At 36.1% G+C, this 17,114-nt stretch overlaps 1 protein-coding gene across 1 annotated transcript; it reads right to left on the bottom strand.

The window, feature by feature from the left end:
• Positions 1-5,949: 5,949 nt before the first annotated feature.
• LOC145140109 (uncharacterized) lies at positions 5,950-7,339 on the bottom strand. Its single transcript, XM_079073707.1, has 2 exons — positions 6,412-7,339; positions 5,950-6,224 (listed from the first exon to the last, which is right to left on the bottom strand). Exons 1-2 carry the CDS (start codon positions 7,337-7,339, stop codon positions 5,950-5,952), a joined length of 1,203 nt encoding a protein of 400 aa, XP_078929833.1.
• Between the last annotated feature and the right edge of the window lie 9,775 nt (positions 7,340-17,114).

Raw genomic sequence — 17,114 nt, 5'->3', positions numbered from 1 at the left:
TTGGAATCGTCTTTTTTCGGATCTTATAATGAGGGTCATATTTATATGCGAGACGGAAACTTACGGAGAAAGAAACCGAAAGATGCGATCGCAGAATCTGAAAACGTGATTGCAGATTTTCTAATTTTTTCCAGATTTTCCCATGAATGATGGATGATGCTATTTTCAACGTTTTCGGGACTTTAGGACAAAAATTCGACCGCAAAAGTGAAAAATGCGATCGCATATTTTGATTTTTTTTCTTCAGATGACTTCTTTTGACACTGGGAAACTTCGTAGCAAAAATGCGATCGTAGAAAAAAATGCGATCACTTATACGATCGCATTTTTGGCTTATGTTATCACAGATTTGGCATTTTACATAAACACAGACGTTTTCCGAAATTTTATCTAGTTTCTGTAACATTTTGAATCTCGTCAATCGGAGTTACGAGTCATGAGATATGATTAAAATACTTATAGGGGGTCAAAGCTGCCATCAACATCCTTTAGGATTCAGATTGTAGCAATATATCTTCGTATGATCAATTCGATCAAATGTTTCTTGACCAAAATATCTTCCAACAATTCCTCAACATCCTTCTTTAGTTCCAATACCATTTAGGCTCCAAATATGCATCCAACTGCTCCCGAAGTACTGCTTCACTCGAACTATTTGAAAACGACACAAAATGCTAACAGTACGAGAATTTTGATAAAAGGCATGGGCTTAAAATTATTTAAACAAATGACATGCAAATGTACAAAATATGATGCTAAATTATAATAAAAACTACCCTAAAATAAGCATAAAATGACATCTATCATCCATCATCCAAACTTAAGAATATCTAAAACATAGTCAACGGAGATAGTTCTAAATAATGGTAACCTAACAAATAAATGTCACTCCTAATACTACAATGAAAAAACAAGATGACACATCTTCATCGCATCTTTAAACATGGGCAGAAGGCTTAAGGGGTCAGGGAGGCCATGGCCCCCAACTTTTTAGCATGCTTAATATAATATATATGTGAAATTAATTTTCAAATATCACCGACCTTAATATGGATTGAAAGTTTGAAAAAAAATAGAATCTTCAAATAAAGAGACTCATATCCAAAGTGAGTGAATCAATGCATCGCCACCAATTTTTATTTCCTTATAAAATGAAAGCTAAATTTAATAATTTCTTTATCTAGATAACATGGGGTTTTTCGTTTTTAAGATGAATTCCCCTTGTTTTCTATCCCATATTGATTTTTTATGGAAGAAAATGAAATCGCTTATCACTATAAATGAAACATCCCAAAAATCATAAGTTAAAATTTCATTTTTAAATTAACCACAATTCATCAAATATATCAAACAACCATCAAAGTATGCCAGTGTAAAAATAGTTATCAGAGTACAAATCCCAAAATCATAAAAATTGCGGAAACATGGGTGGATGCAATGCAATCAGGACGGACCCTTCCCTCTCGAACCAGAAGTACCTGAAACATAAACATAAACCGTAAGCAAAAAGCTTAGTGAGTTCCCAAAATACCACATACCATACATCATTCATATCATACAACGGGTCTATTTCACCCATGAGTCACTTCCGAATCCCTGAGTCCCTTCCGACTCGCTGAGTCCCTTCTGAATCCTTCGGTATCTTTCAACCGGTACAGGTCTATTTCACCCCCTAGAGCTCAACATACAAACATACTAGTAAGAGTCACAAAGACAAAAAAACATATAAAGGCATATCAGTAAGTGTCACGAAGATCACTACCATCCTAAAACATAATTCAACGGGTCGACATTAGTGCCTTCAACCCACAAATACAATGAGGAAAATCGCCTCAATCTAAAGATGCGCTAATCACACTCTGTGACTGCTGCTACAACGGCTCCTCACACTGAACACAGTCAAACCAACCCTAATCACTATTTAGGGTAATAAATGAAATTCCAAATCATAAACCTTATCATTAAGGGTAAAATACCATTTTACCCTTCCTACTCTAGGCCTAACAATCCATGGCCTAAGGCCCAACTAATGGCCTAAAAGGCTTAAGGCCCAAAAGGCCTTCTGGTGAGTACGCCCATCTTACAAGTTCTCATAGCAAAGGAAACGGTATTGCAACGCGTTATGCTGAGCGTACGCCAATGTACGGCCAACGTACACCCCTGATTTCCAAAACTCCCATTAAGCACTTAATGCCTTAAGTCCAAACTTCTAAATCACAGATCTAGTTCTTAGGAAATGTCTTAAATGATAAATTCATCAACTTGATGCCTTTGCATGGCTCAAATAGGCCCGACATCCATGTCTAACACTCTAACTTCATATTAAGACCATCAACTCATGCATGGTTGAGCTTAACCCATCAAGATGCCATTTTATGAGTAAGAAACCCAAAAACATAAAGATCTATTATTCTAATCTTCTGGAGTAACATATATTCACATGAATCAACTCAAGGGACCAAAATATGCCAAAAACCCTAACTAGCCTAGATCTAAACAAGAATCACCAAGATTGAGACTTTATACCTTCTGGAAGATGATGAAGGTGAATAGATTCTGGATCCACAAGCTCCAAATCAACAAGAGCTTCTCCAATGGGTTCTTCTTTCTTCAAGATGCACCAAACACACACCAAAACATACATAAGGATCAATATTATCTAAAAAGGGATTAGGGTTTGTGGAAGCTACTTTGGGACGAAGGGTGCTAATAATAGAAGGGTCTTGAGATAGGGTCCAAACACTAAATTTTAGGGTTTTCCCCTAGCTTGAGTACGCCCAGCGTACCAGGGGTAAACCCCGTGTCCAAGATTCATCGAGGTACGCCAACGTATGTCAATTAGTCCCAGCGTACTAGGCCACCATGAAACATAAATAAACACTTATAGATTTAAGAAATTTACATGGAAACCAGACGTTAAAATTCTCCCGTACTTGAATCAGACTTCTTCCTCGAAGTCCGCCTCTACAAACAACTATTAGTAGTGCTTTGTCATCTCCTCCCTGGGTGCCCATGTCCACTTTGAACCCTTTCGGTGCTGCCATTATACTTCAGTAAACCCATAACCTTGTTTCGCAAAGTCTTCATCTTCTTGTCTAGGATCGTAACTAGTCTCTCAATGTAATTCAGGCGCTCATCCACCCGAATATCATCCAAAGGAACCATCATGGTATCATCAACCAAACACTTTCGTAGCTGAGAGATGTGGAAAATGATTTGAATCTGACTGAGCTCCTCGGGTAGCTCCAAACGTTAAGCAACCCTGCCCACCCATGGAACAACCCTGAAAGGACCGATATATCTGTGGCCCCGTTTTCCCTGCTTCCTGCACTGGATGACACCTTTCAAATTGACACCTTCAGGAGTAGCATATCCCCAACCTGAAATTCAAAATCTGACCGACGTCTATCCGTATAACTCCTCTGACAGATCTGTGCAGTCTACAATCTCTCTCGCACCTACTGAATCAAATCGGTAGTTCGGAGCACCACCTACATGCTACCCATGATTCACTGACCGACCTCGCCCCAACAAATCACGGTCCGAGAATTCCTCACGTAAAGTATCTCAAAAGGAGGTCGATCAATACTGGCGTGGTAGCTGTTGTTGTAAGAAAACTCGACCAATGGGAGATACGTATCCCAGCTACCACTGAAATCTAGTATACATGCCCGAAGCATTTCCTCCAAGATCTGAATAGTCCGCTCGCTCTGACCATCGGTCTGCGGATGAAATTTTTTACTAAAGTGTAACCGAGTACCCAACTCATGGAACCTCTTCCAAAACCTGGAAGTGAACCGGACATCCTGATACAAAACCACTGATACCGGAACCCAATGTCGTGCCAACACACCTTCCTGATATAAATGTTGCCAAATTCTCCGTAGAGATGTTTTCCTGAATGGGAATAAAAAGAGCACTCTTGGTCAATCGGTCCACGATGAACCAAATCGAATCCACTCCCGAGTTGTTTGTGGCAACTTTGTGATGAAGTCCATCGTGATCTTCTTCCATTTCCAAACAGGAATACCCAACGGCTCCATTTTGTTGTGAGGTCGTTGGTGCTCGGACTTGAATTTCCTGCAAGTCAAGCACCTTTCCACGTACCAAGCCACATCTAGCTTCATGCAGGGCCACCAATAATCGGGTCGGAGATCTCTCTACATTTTTGTTGCACCCTGATGAATAAAAAATCTCGACTTGTGTGCCTTTTCCATCAAAATTTGCCACACACCCCCGCGATATGGAACCCAGACTCTCCGATGAAGGGTCAATAATCCTCGGCTATCAAAATCAAAATAAGCCACCTAACCCACTATACACTCACTTTTCCAGTGCTCATCTTTCATAGCCTCAACCTGAGCCTCCCATATCTACTCTAGGAGTGGGGTAATCACAGTCAGCCTCAGACAAAAATCCCTGGCGGGGGTACCGGCCGGCTTGCGGCTAAGAGCATCGTCCACCATGTTGACCTTCCCCGGGTGATAAAGGATATCATAATCATAATCCTTCACCACATCGAGCCACCTGCACTGCTTCATGTTCAGATTTGGCTGATCCATCAGATACCTTAAACTCTTGTGGTCCGTGTAAATGATAGAACGAACCCCATACAAGTAGTGTCGAAAACTATTAAGGACAAAAACCACTACTCTAACTCCAAATCATGAGTGGGATAATTCGCCTCATGAGGCTTCAGCTACCTCGAAGCATAAGCTATCACATGACCCCTCTACATCAATACTGCACCCAATATTGATACATCACAATACCCCACGAAATCATCCACACCCTATGGCAGGGTCAAGATTGGAGCCTCACATAACTTTTTCCTCAAAGTCTCAAATGTCGCCTTCTGCTTAGGCACCCACGGAAAGTAGCAGACTTCTTCGTCAACCTAGTCAACAAAAATTCGATCTTGGAGAAATTCTGGATAAACTTCCAATAATACCCAGCTAAATCAAGGAAACTCAAAATCTCATATGGAGACCTCGGAACCTCCCACTGCATCACGACCTCGATATTGACCAGATCAACCAGGATACCCTTCTGATTGACATGGTGCCCCAAAAACTGCACCTCGCACAACTAGAACTCGCACTTATAGAACTTGGTATACAACCTCTCCCTCCCCAGAGTCTCCAAAACCTCTCGCAGATGATCCTCATGTTGATCCTTGGTCTTAGAATAGACCAAGATATCATCAATGAACACGATCACTGAACGATCCAACATCGGTTTGCAAACCTAGTTCATGAGATCCATGAACACTGCTGGTGCATTAGTGAGCCCAAAAGGCATCACCACAAACTTGTAATGACCATAACAAGTCCTAAAGGCTGTCTTCTAAACATCCTCATCTCTAACCCTCATCTGATGATAGCCTGAACGTAGATCAATCTTGGAGAACCATGACACACCCTAAAGCTAGTCGAACAAATCATCAATCCTCGAAAGCGGATAACGGTTGTTCACCGTCAACTTGTTCAGCTCCCAATAATCAATGCACATCCTGTAGGAGCCATCCTTCTTCTTTACAAATAATATCGGTGCTCCCCAGGGTGAACTACTCGGTCTGATAAATCCCTTGTCTAACAGCTCCTGCACTTGTGTAGATACCTCCTGCATCTCCGGTGATGCTAATCGATAAGATGCCTTGGCTATCAGAGCCGCACCTGGGATCAGATCTATACAAAACTCCATCTGCCTCTTCGGAGGCACTCCTGACACGTCCTCCGGGAACACATCTGCATACTCTCGAACAATCGGCACATCATCAATCGTCCTCTTCTTCTCCTCTTTGGATTTCAACACATAAGCCACAAAACCCGAACAATCCTGATGTAGATATCTCCTAGCTCTTACAGCCGAACAGAGAGCCGGTCTGCGTTGGGCACCCTCACCATAGATAACTAGGTCTTCCCAACTTGGGGTTCAAAACTGCACTAACTAGTGCCCATAATCAATCATTTCCCCATTAGGGCTCAACCAATCCATCCCCACGATCACCTTGCTCTCACGTAAAGGAATAGGAACCAAATCAATCGGATACTGCTCATTGAATAACTTCAGAACACAACCTCTATGTACCCTCGATACCCATACTGAACGATCATTGGAAATCTCTACCTCTAATGGATAATGAAGCTCCCTAGGAGCATCACCGAAAATCTTGCTAAGCGTAAGAGACACAAACGATCGTGTGGCACCCAAATCAAACAAAACTAAAGCTGGAATACCGTTCACAAGGAACTTAACTATATAATACCAATCATATGATAAGCATAAATATTAAAACAATAAATGAAATAGAGAGAAAATACATAACCATAACCACATCTGGTGCTGCGCGAGCTTCCTTGTCTGACAGCTGGAAAAATCGGCTCCTCACAACGGGCGCGTCTGCCTTACCCTGACGGCCGTCAATGATCCTCAATGTAGCTGGAGCAGGTGCTATAACCGCTCCTCCAGTCAAACTCGGGCATTTGGCCTTCTTATGGCCCCTCTGGTTGCAATGGAAACAAATCCGATCAGATACCTGGATGGTGGGCCAATCCCTGCTAAAGTGACCGATCTTCCTGGACTTGTAGCAGCCGGACCCACCCATCCTACAATCCATGTCGTGCGCCTGGCCGCACTTGCCACAATGGCTCCAACACTGATGGCCTCTCAATCTTGAATCACCAACCTTGGTCTTCTTACCTGAGCCCTCTGATACCTGATCCTGAACGAGCTTCCTCTTCCTCACGGTCTCTAAATCAATCTCCCGCTCGTAAGCCCGAGCTATCATATCCTCTAATGTCTTGTAGCTAGATATACTCACAAACTCCCGTATCTCATCCTTCAACATATCATGATACCAGGCCTTCTTCATCTCCTCGTCTACCATATACTGCAGAACTAGCAAGGCCCTCTCCCTTAACATAATGGTAATCTCTACCACCGACTCAATTCTCTCGAGAATGTCTTTAAACTCCCTCGCCAGCTGTTGGACCTCGAGCACTGGTGCAAACTCTTCCCTGAACCTCAAAAAATCATACCAAATCATCGTCTCGGTTGCCTTGCCTCCCAAGGAATGACGTACCTCCTCCCACCAGTCATGAGCTTTGTCTTTTAGAAGACATGATGTAAGTCTGACCTTCATCTCCTCGAGACAGAGGCTAGACCGGAAGGCATTACCGATGTTCTCTAACCACCGTCTAATAGCAATGAGGCCCTTCTTCCCGAAGAACTCTAGAGCCCCACATGCATGAAACTCTCGGAAGGTCAAAGAGCATGCACCCAACATAGCCACAATCTCAATACGAAATGTGCTCAGACTCTCATCCATCAACTCCATAATTCCCTTCTTGATCGAACCAAAGATCACATGAGTCTGCTCTAGAATTCTGCGGGTAATCTCGGAAGAAATGAACTCCCGCATCTGATCATCCAAGGATTCGACTCCAAATCCTGAACCCGATCCCTCACCGAAACCTGAACCACCTCAAGTAACCACCAAACTGAAAATAAACAAAGCAAACCATCAGAAAACACTCAAAGGATCTCACACCCAACGGTTCCCTTAGTATCCTCGTGACTCCTTTGACTCTATCATGGATCCTGTGCTTTCAGTAGTACGGACTCAATACTACTTTCCACACCTATCAGTACTTTCCTCAAGAGTCGTCCTGATTCGTATAAGTTACCCCAACATTCCATAACCCCGTTAACCCATGCTTCTTCTAATGCTAACATGCTTCCTAGGTTCTCCCAGGATTCCATTCCCACCACTCTCCGCGATCAGCTGCAGAAGAAACCTCCCACTAACATTGGCTAACTACCTTAGAAATATAATTACATGTCAATGACACTAGATAATTCTTCGACTGCAAGGTCTCACACTACAATAGTTGGACTCAAAAAAGAGCTACGCAATAGAGTTAAACCTAACCTTCTAAAATTATCTAGTTTGTGCAGCATGTAACCTAACATATTTGCTTGATAGACAACTAGCACTAGCAGTGGTTCCTAAAAGCACAAAGCAATCAGCATTCGAGTATCGAGTTCTAATCAAAGCACTGTCTAGCAGGCCATCCTAACATATCATCAGTAGTCCATACTAGCATTCAGTTCTAGGGGCTCATACAGTAAGCATACAAGGCATCTCTCCTCTCATACAAATCCTGAGCAGATCCCTAGATCTAATCTAGCATGCTATTAATATATTCACATACTGAATCAATAAACATGTATGAGTATTTTGGGAACACTTACTTGAGCTCGGCTGAATACATGCATCACACCCCTTTATTCTAGTGGTAACCCCTTTTTGAAAATCATTTCTTTATGAAAAACTTATAAAATCCTCAATTTGAGTTCAGACACACCTGAAGATGTGTCTGAACCCCTCAAACCAAGGCTCTGATACCAACTTGAAACATCCCAAAAATCATAAGTAAAAATTTCTTTTTTAAATCAACCAAAATTCATCAAATATCTCAAAAAACCATCAAAGTATGCAATGTAAAAATAGTTACCAGAGTACAAATCCCAAAATCATAAAAATTACGGAAACATGGGTGGATGCACTGTGATCAGGCCGAGCCCTTCCCTCTCGAACCAGAAATAGCTGAAACATAAACTTAAACTGTAAGCACAAAACTTAGTGAGTTTCCCAAATACCACATATCATACATCATACATACATATCATACATAACATACAACAACTCTATTTCACCCCTGAGTCACTTCCGACTCTTTGAGTCCCTTCCGAGTCCTTGAGTCCCTTCCGAATCGCTGAGTCCCTTCCGAGTCGCTGAGTCCCTTCCAACTCCTTCAGTATTTTTCAATCGGTACGGGTCTATTTCACCCCCACATCTAAATATACAATTATACTAGCAAGAGTAAAAAAAACAGAAAGCACATAAAGGCATATCAGTAAGTGTCACAAAGATCACTACCATCCTACAACATAATCCAATGGCCCGACATTAGTGCCTTCAACCCACAAATACAATGAGGAAACTCACCTCAATATGAAGATGCGCAAATCACACTCTGTGGCTGCTGCTACCACGACTCCTCACACTGAACACAGTCAAACCAAACCTAATCATTATTTAGGTTAATAAATGAAAGTCTAAACCATAAACCCAATCACAATGGGTAAAAGACCCTTTTACATTTCCTACTCTAAGCCCAACAACCCATGACCCAAGGCTGAACTAATGGCCCAAAATGCTTAACGCCCGAAAGGCATTCTGGTGAGTACGCCCGAGGTACCACCTTGTTACGCCCAGTGTGCAAGATCTCACAACAAAGGAAACGATACCGCAATGTGTTACGCTGAGCGTACACCTATGTATACCCAACATACGCCCCTGATTGCCAAAACTCCCATTAAGCACTTAATCCCTTAATTCCAAATGTCCAAATCACATATCTAGTTCTTGGAAAACGTCATAAATGATAATGTCATCAACTTGATGCTTTTCCACCGCTCAAAGAGGCCCAACATCCATTTCTAACACTCTAACTTCAGATTAAGACCATCAAGTCATGCATGGTTGAGCTTAACTCATCAAGATGTCATTTTTATGAAAAAGGGACCTCAACAACATACACAAGGCTCAATATTCTCTAAAAAGGGATTAAGGTTTCGTGGAAGCTTCTATGGGACGAAGGAGATTGATAATAAAGGGATCTTGAGGTTATAAGGTGTTTAAATAGGGTCCAAACCCTAAATTTTAGTGTTTACCCCTGGCTCGAGTACGCCCAACGTGCGCTAGGTACACCCATCATACCAGGGGAAAACCTTGTGTCCAATAAATAACATATAGCTACCTCTAACCTCTTGTATTTAAGTTACTATTAACCAACCAATTTATTATTATTGGAATTATTGAGTTTGAAAATTTTATCTTTCTATATTGTTTGTAAATTGTGGAAGACAAAAATGAAAACTAATATTAATTTGTTGGTTGTTGATGATTGATATGTCGTAATCTTGAACCTAATGAAACTTGTAAAGTTTGTATAGTTTTGTTTGGAAATTTTAATTTTGGCCCTTTAATTTTATGGTTTGTGTTCAGCGCCTAGTTTGGGAATGGAGATTTTGTATACCGCTAAGCTCTTTTTCACAAACTAACACTAAATATACAACAATATTCATTGAATGTTTTAAACAACGTGCATAGCTTGACAAATGCTTGCATAAACATTTCAAGATAATATCACCACTAGTCAACAAGGATGGAAAATCACTGGAAGAGACAAAATATATATATATATATATATATATATATATATATATATATATATATATATATATATATATATATATATATATATATATATATATGAAAAGTTCAATATAGAACAATTATTAATTAAAGAATCAAATAAGCAATCTAAAGAATCAAAGTTTAAAACGATCGATGGTAAAATGAATATTTGTAGACTTTTACAATGGAAACGCATGCACCGAATTATATCAACACTCACTTTTTTTTTTCTTTAGTTTAATTTTTTTAAGCCATGGTTTTTATCGAAAAAAACGAACATACTATGTTCATAATTTTTCGTTCTCTTTCCATAAAGATTCATATTGATATATAAAAATTGAATTTTTTTTTTCCAAAAAAAACCCACTTCATTTTCTTTGTTTTTTTGAAAAGTTAAGATATATTTTTTATCGGAAAAAATTAATAAATATTTCAAAATTCATATTTTTTGGTACTCTTTAAACATATATTTATATTTATGTAAAAAACAAAAATTGAAATTTCTGTTTAGATTCACAGTGTGATTAATAGTAAGTCACATTCATATTGTGAATTCTGAAAACTGAATTATATACAGTTTAGATTAACAATATGAATAAATCTATTTATTGATTTTACAAAACTAAGTTATGAGTAATCAAAATGTTAAAATATTATAAAGTCACATGGAAATATATTTGGATTCATATGTATATTTCACTAAATTAATTTTTGAATGATCAAAGAGTTGAAATAGTAAGTCACATTTACATTGTGAATCTTAAAATTGAAATATTTACAATTCAGATTCATAGTGTGAATTTGAACATATCGAGATTTTTTTTAATCAATATTGATGTTTATTAGTAGAAGACAAAAAAATTGAGATTTTGGTATATTTAGCTTTTTTGGGATAAAAATAAATCTAAATATTAAAAAACAATAAAATGAAATGAGTTTTTTTTTTCGGAAAAAAAGTTTTTTTTATATATCAATATGAATTTCTATGAAAAAATGATGAAAAATCGTGAAAAATGGTATATTCATTTTTTTTTTCGATAAAAAACATAACTTAAAAAAAATTAACATTTTTTTTATATAATTATGTGGTCCAATATACAAATGTATAAATATAGGACACACCACATGTAGGAAGACCAACAACTAATAATGTACTTGGTGGCTCTCATGTGTACTATGGGACATTTGTAATCTTATCATCAACTTGACAACAGTTCAACAAATATGGATCACCCTACATAATTTGTTTGATGCAACAAAGCAAGTTCAAGACAAGAAACTCACTTCTGTTATAAATGCGTTTAACGATTTAGGCCATCATGGTGAAAGTCTTACAAACTCATTAAAGAGATTCAAGCTAATTTTGAGTTTAATTCCAACTCCACGTAACTAGGTCCGACCCTGAGATTTTGGAAGCCCTGAGCAAAATTTAAATTAAGTCCCCATACATTTTTTGTAAAATATTATTAAAGAAATTTCTTAGCGTTAAAGACAAAAATAGTCCATTACTTTAGTAAACATAATTTTTTTTTGTTAATAATATAAACGAGATTTGTGATATGCAATTATACTTTTATTAACATATTACTCTTATTTTCTTCTAAATTTTTATAGTAATATAATACTAAATAAAATTATCAATCTGAGGCCCCTTTACGATTCGAGGCTCCGTGCAACCGTACAACGGACAACCCCCACCGCCACTGCACAAAACACATGTGAACTTGATGTTAACCTTAGAATCAAACTTGCCAAATTCTTTTCATAATTAAAAACATAAGTACAGAAAAATAACAAAAAAACATTTTAGGGCTACAACAGAAAACAGATGTGCAAATGATGATTATGTGGCATTAACCCTTTCCTTTAGTTATTTGGTTGTAAATTCTAATTATTTTAAAATTTTATATTATTACCAAATTTGATTCGAACTTATATAAATAATTAAATATAAGTGTTTAGACATTATCTTGGATTTTAAAAAGATTCACTTGGGAATTTTCTTTCAATAATTCTTGTTTGTACTTTGGATATGCGTCAAATTATTTTTTATTAATCCGTTAATTATCTTTTTGAAAAATATATCAATTAGCTTATTTGTAATAATGTGAAAGCCATATCATATTATCATTTTGTCGAATATCTTCTACAATGATTATAATAAGAATACGTAATTTTTAGTCATAAACAAATATTAGGTGCTGTTTGTTTTTTATGAGGCAAAATGTCTACAGTCTGTGGACCACATCTGTAGACCTCTGCAGTAGAAGAGGTGGACCAAACGTCTGCAGTCTGAAAGAAGAAGACTGTTTGTTTTTTAACATCTGCGAGCTACTAAAATAAACTGAAATCTTAATAAACTGATTTTTTTAAATTTCAAAATGATTTTTTAATATTTTTATGAATTTGTTATAAATAATTAACGAATCTAGATCAACTTTTATGTATTATTGTATAAAAAATAAAAATAAAAATTGTAGAAATTAACGTATATATTTGATAAAAACCAACAACTTTGGTTGCAAAGTTATAACTAAACATTATAATTAGTAATCAAAAAATTTGATACATAAATTGATGGAAATAAACTTCGATTTTTTCAATTAAATCTACTAAAAACGTACCATAAATATTTTCTCGAGAAATTGACGATACTGTATTAAATAATGTTTTATAAAATTTGGCAAAAAAATATAAGAATATATTATGAATTTTTTTTTCATATTTATATAAACAACTTCAACGACTATTATTGTAATAAATCTTTATTTATAAATTTGTCAAAAATATCATGTTTGTATCGTCGAACGTTTTTTTTTTAAGTTTTGTAATTTTTTTTCCAAATTGTTTATCATTAATAAAGTTGGAAAAAATATAAATTAAAAAAAACATAAAAAAAATAAAGATATATATGTTTTTTTAGGCTAGAAGATGTCTGAAGATGTTAGAAGACTCTGATCCACATCTGCGCCAAGAAGAGGGCGCGCAGACATTTTTAGGTCTGCAGTCTTCAAAAAAACAAACGGTCTGCGAAGGCTAATGTCTGCGCGTGGTCTACACGGCGCAGACAGAAGAGGCCACGCAGATCTGCAGACAAAAAACAAACACTACCTTAATAATGTTGATATCAATTGTGTTTGATGTGTCACATCTAACTAATAAAATAGCTTATATTTTTGAGATTTTTTAAGTTGTTATTTTTGAAAAACCAAAAAGTAGTTTATAAGTTAGATTTTTTTAAAACAATTTAAACTAGTATTTGAGAAGCTTTTTAAAATTTTTTTTTCAAAATATAACCTTTGATTAATTATAGAAAAAATATTTTTTTAAAAGTTATTTAATTTAATTTATATCTTTCAGCTAGGTTATCAACTAGTTTTACCAAACGTTATTTCTAATCAGATAGCTTTTCAGCTATCAGCTAGTTTTTCATACAATCACTAGTTTTTGAGCTAATACTTCAAACATAACCTAATTCTCAGACTAACCACAGTTCAAATCTTTATCTTTGCAAGGACGTTAATTTAATTTATATATTTCAGCTAGAATATCAACTAGTTTACCAGACGTTATTTCTAATCAGATAGCTTTTCAGCTATAAGCTAGTTTTTCATACAATCACTAGTTTTTCAGCTAATACTTCAAACATAACTTAATTCTCAGACTAACCACAATTCAAATCTTTATCTTTGCAAGGACATTAATGAAATTAGATCCAGGGGTGGATACGGACACAATAAGTGTTACGTGGTGACACAGATAACCCTTTAAATTTCACTGTCAAGTATAAAACTTAGTGTAAATTTGTTAAAATCCGTCATGCAATTCGTTTGAAATCCGTTACAAAGTCCTAATAAGTGTAAATATGTCAATGAAACTCTTTTAGTGACGGATTTTGTGGCGGCAACTCTCGTCAAAATAAGTTATTCTTAATAATATAACCCTTAAAATAATTAAACCTACAATCTTTTTTCTACGTTCACCACTGATTGGATAAGATTAAAGAACTGATTGGATAGTACTAAATCGATCAGAAATATAATTATAAATGATATCAAATATCATATGTTATTATTGAACATGTGTATCTCGATTTGGGTATCTTGATAGGGATGTTTATCATTTTATAATTGAAAGGCAAACTGTATGTGTCTAGAAAATCTAAAAGCATCTAAATTAAACGTGGTCAGTTTTAAAAACGTGAATATAATATTACTATTACTCGTTGAAAATATGGGTTGTAAACAAGGATGTATCGGCGATCAAATTTTTTGGTTGACCAGAATATCCTATATTCAATTTCTTTGAAATTAATTTGCCTTCAATGTTTGGATTACCACAAATTATTTCTCAAGATCTTACCGGTTTAAAAAAGTGATATATTATATATACTGATCCTTATTTTCTCTGAAAAATAGATAAACATATTTTCGAAAATTAAAAGAAGTTACAAACATTTATACGTTTGGGAAACTGAAAATTGAATTTGAACTGATAGATAATTCTAATCTCAAACTAATAAATTGGCCCCAAACCGACTAACTTAGTCCCAAGATGACCAAGCGGGTTCTAACTTACCAGGTTAGTCCCAACCTGACCCAATAAAACTCAAATTGACTAAGTTAGTCCTAAAGTAAATGTTGAATTATTGATCACCCAAACTAGCGGAGTTACCCAAATAACCCGATCAGAGCCCAACTGACCAAGAAAGTCTCAAGCTAGCCAAGTCAATTTTAAACTAAGTTTACCAATCAAACTTATCCACTCGGTCCTAAAGAAGCCTAAACATGGAAGAAGCGACATATCTCTTAAGCGAAAGGGGTGAATGAGTAAATCAACATCCTCAAAAGACAGATTAATGTACAAATTAATGTATTAAGATCGTGTTTGGCGCGCCACAGCTAGCTAATAAGCTATTTTATTTTACAAGCTTTTTTATGTTGTCATATTTGGCAAACCAAAAAATAGCTTATAAGCTAGCTTTTTAAAAAGCTATTTAGAGTAATTTTTTAAGATTTTTTTTTTAAAAAAAAAATTTCAAATACACCTCTTAAATAATTATAGAAATACATTCTTTTAAATGTCTTTTTATGTCATTTTATATCATTCAATTAACTTTTCCGCTAGTTTATCAAACGTTATTTTTTATCAGCTACCTTTTTAGCTACTACATAGTTTTTTATTTAACAAACAGCTTTTCAGCTATCAAATACATTTTCAGCTAGTACGTCAAATATAACCTATATTTTAAATGTAAACAAGCTTCTAACAGAAAGAAATGTTGTAATCATATTTTTCATTAATTGAAATGGGATTACAGGTTGTGCTTTTATATAAGAAAGTTGAAAAATGAAAAATGAAGACTAATTGTCTACTTCATTATTTACAAAAGACACCTTCTATCTTCTATAAGTTACAATCTAAACCCTCTAAGTTTCAACATATTGTCAACTATAGATGTTTTGTGACTATTTTGACAATCATAAATCCAAGATCCTCCCCTCAAGATGTACAATGATGAATATCATCAAGGTTCATCTTGGAAAGTAAATGCTAAAATTGGGGCCCACATAATCCTTTCGTGAATAGATCAGCTAGTTGTTGTTTAGTGGGTATATATTTGGGCAAAATGAATCTGTCTTTGTATTTGTCCCTCATAAAATGACAGTCAATATCTAAATGATTGGTTCGTTCATGAAATACTGGATTTTGTGTTATATGCATTGCTGATTTATTATCACACCATAGATTAACTGGAATTTTCAACTTCACTTGAAGATCTCTCAATATGTAACTAATACAAAGTAGTTCACAAACAGTAGCAGCTAATGCTCTGTATTCAACTTCACAGGAAGAGCGAGAAACTGTCTTCTGCTTTTTAGTCTTCCAAGACACCAAAGAGGAACCCATGAAAATACAATAACCAGTGATGGATCTTCTTGTTTCCTTACACGTGGCCCAATCAGAATCATTGTACCCTGTGATTGTTAGTAGTGATGAATCTCTCTTGAAAAATAGACCCTTTGATGGACATCCTTTTAAGTATTTTAGAACATAAATTGCAGCCTTCCAATGTATTTCTGTGGGTTTATGAAGAAATTGACTTAGTTGTTGTACAACATAACTAATATCGGGTCGGGTAAAATTGAGATACAATAGTCTTCCCACCAACCTTCGATATTTTTCCGGATCCTTTAATGGTTGCCCGTCATCAAGATCCAGCTGTAAGTTCTTAATGACAGGTGTCGAAACCGGTTTAACACCAGTAAGACCGGCTTCAGAGAGAATATCCAAAATATATTTTCGTTGATTAACATATAGACCATGTTCTGTTTGAAGTACATCAACGCCCAAAAAATAACTCGCTTGCCCCAAATCTGTAATGGTAAAAGCTTTATGCAACTGATCTTTAACCTCATTTATTAACTTCTCATTGGGTCATGTGATCAATACATCGTCAACATATACTACTAAAGCTAAAAAATCAGCTCCTTCCTCTTTAACAAAAAGGCAATGATCGTGTGTCGATTGTTTGAATCCAAAGCTTAGATTTTGTTGTAGAATTCAATATGCTACTGTCGACTTGCTTGTTTTAGCCCATATAACGACTTATTGAGCTTGCATACTTCTCCTTTCTTTGTTTTATTGTAACCTTCAGGAGGTGTAAGATAAACTTCTTCTTCCAGAAAACCATGTAAAAAAGCGTTGTTAATGTCTAATTGGTGTAAAAACCAATTATTTGAAGTGGATAAAGAAAGTAACAATCGTACAGTTACCACTTTGGCAACTGGTGAAAAACTATCAGAATAGTCAATTCCATATGTTTGATTACATCCCTTTGCAACCA

Source organism: Lactuca virosa, chromosome 9 (genome assembly GCF_052849685.1).
Source record: "Lactuca virosa cultivar CGN04683 chromosome 9, Lactuca_virosa_CGN04683_v6, whole genome shotgun sequence".
NCBI classification, from domain to species: domain Eukaryota; kingdom Viridiplantae; phylum Streptophyta; class Magnoliopsida; order Asterales; family Asteraceae; genus Lactuca; species Lactuca virosa.
This window is presented reverse-complemented; position numbering and strand designations above follow the sequence as displayed.

Excerpts from the sequence above, each read along its gene's own strand:
- LOC145140109 (XM_079073707.1), bottom strand. The coding sequence starts at position 7,339 with ATGGAGTTGATGGATGAGAGTCTGAGCACATTTCGTATTGAGATTGTG. Across the intron at positions 6,225-6,411 it reads GATCATTGACGGCCGTCAGG|TTTTGTTTGATTTGGGTGCC; the intron begins GTAAGGCAGACG and ends TTCCAGCTTTAG.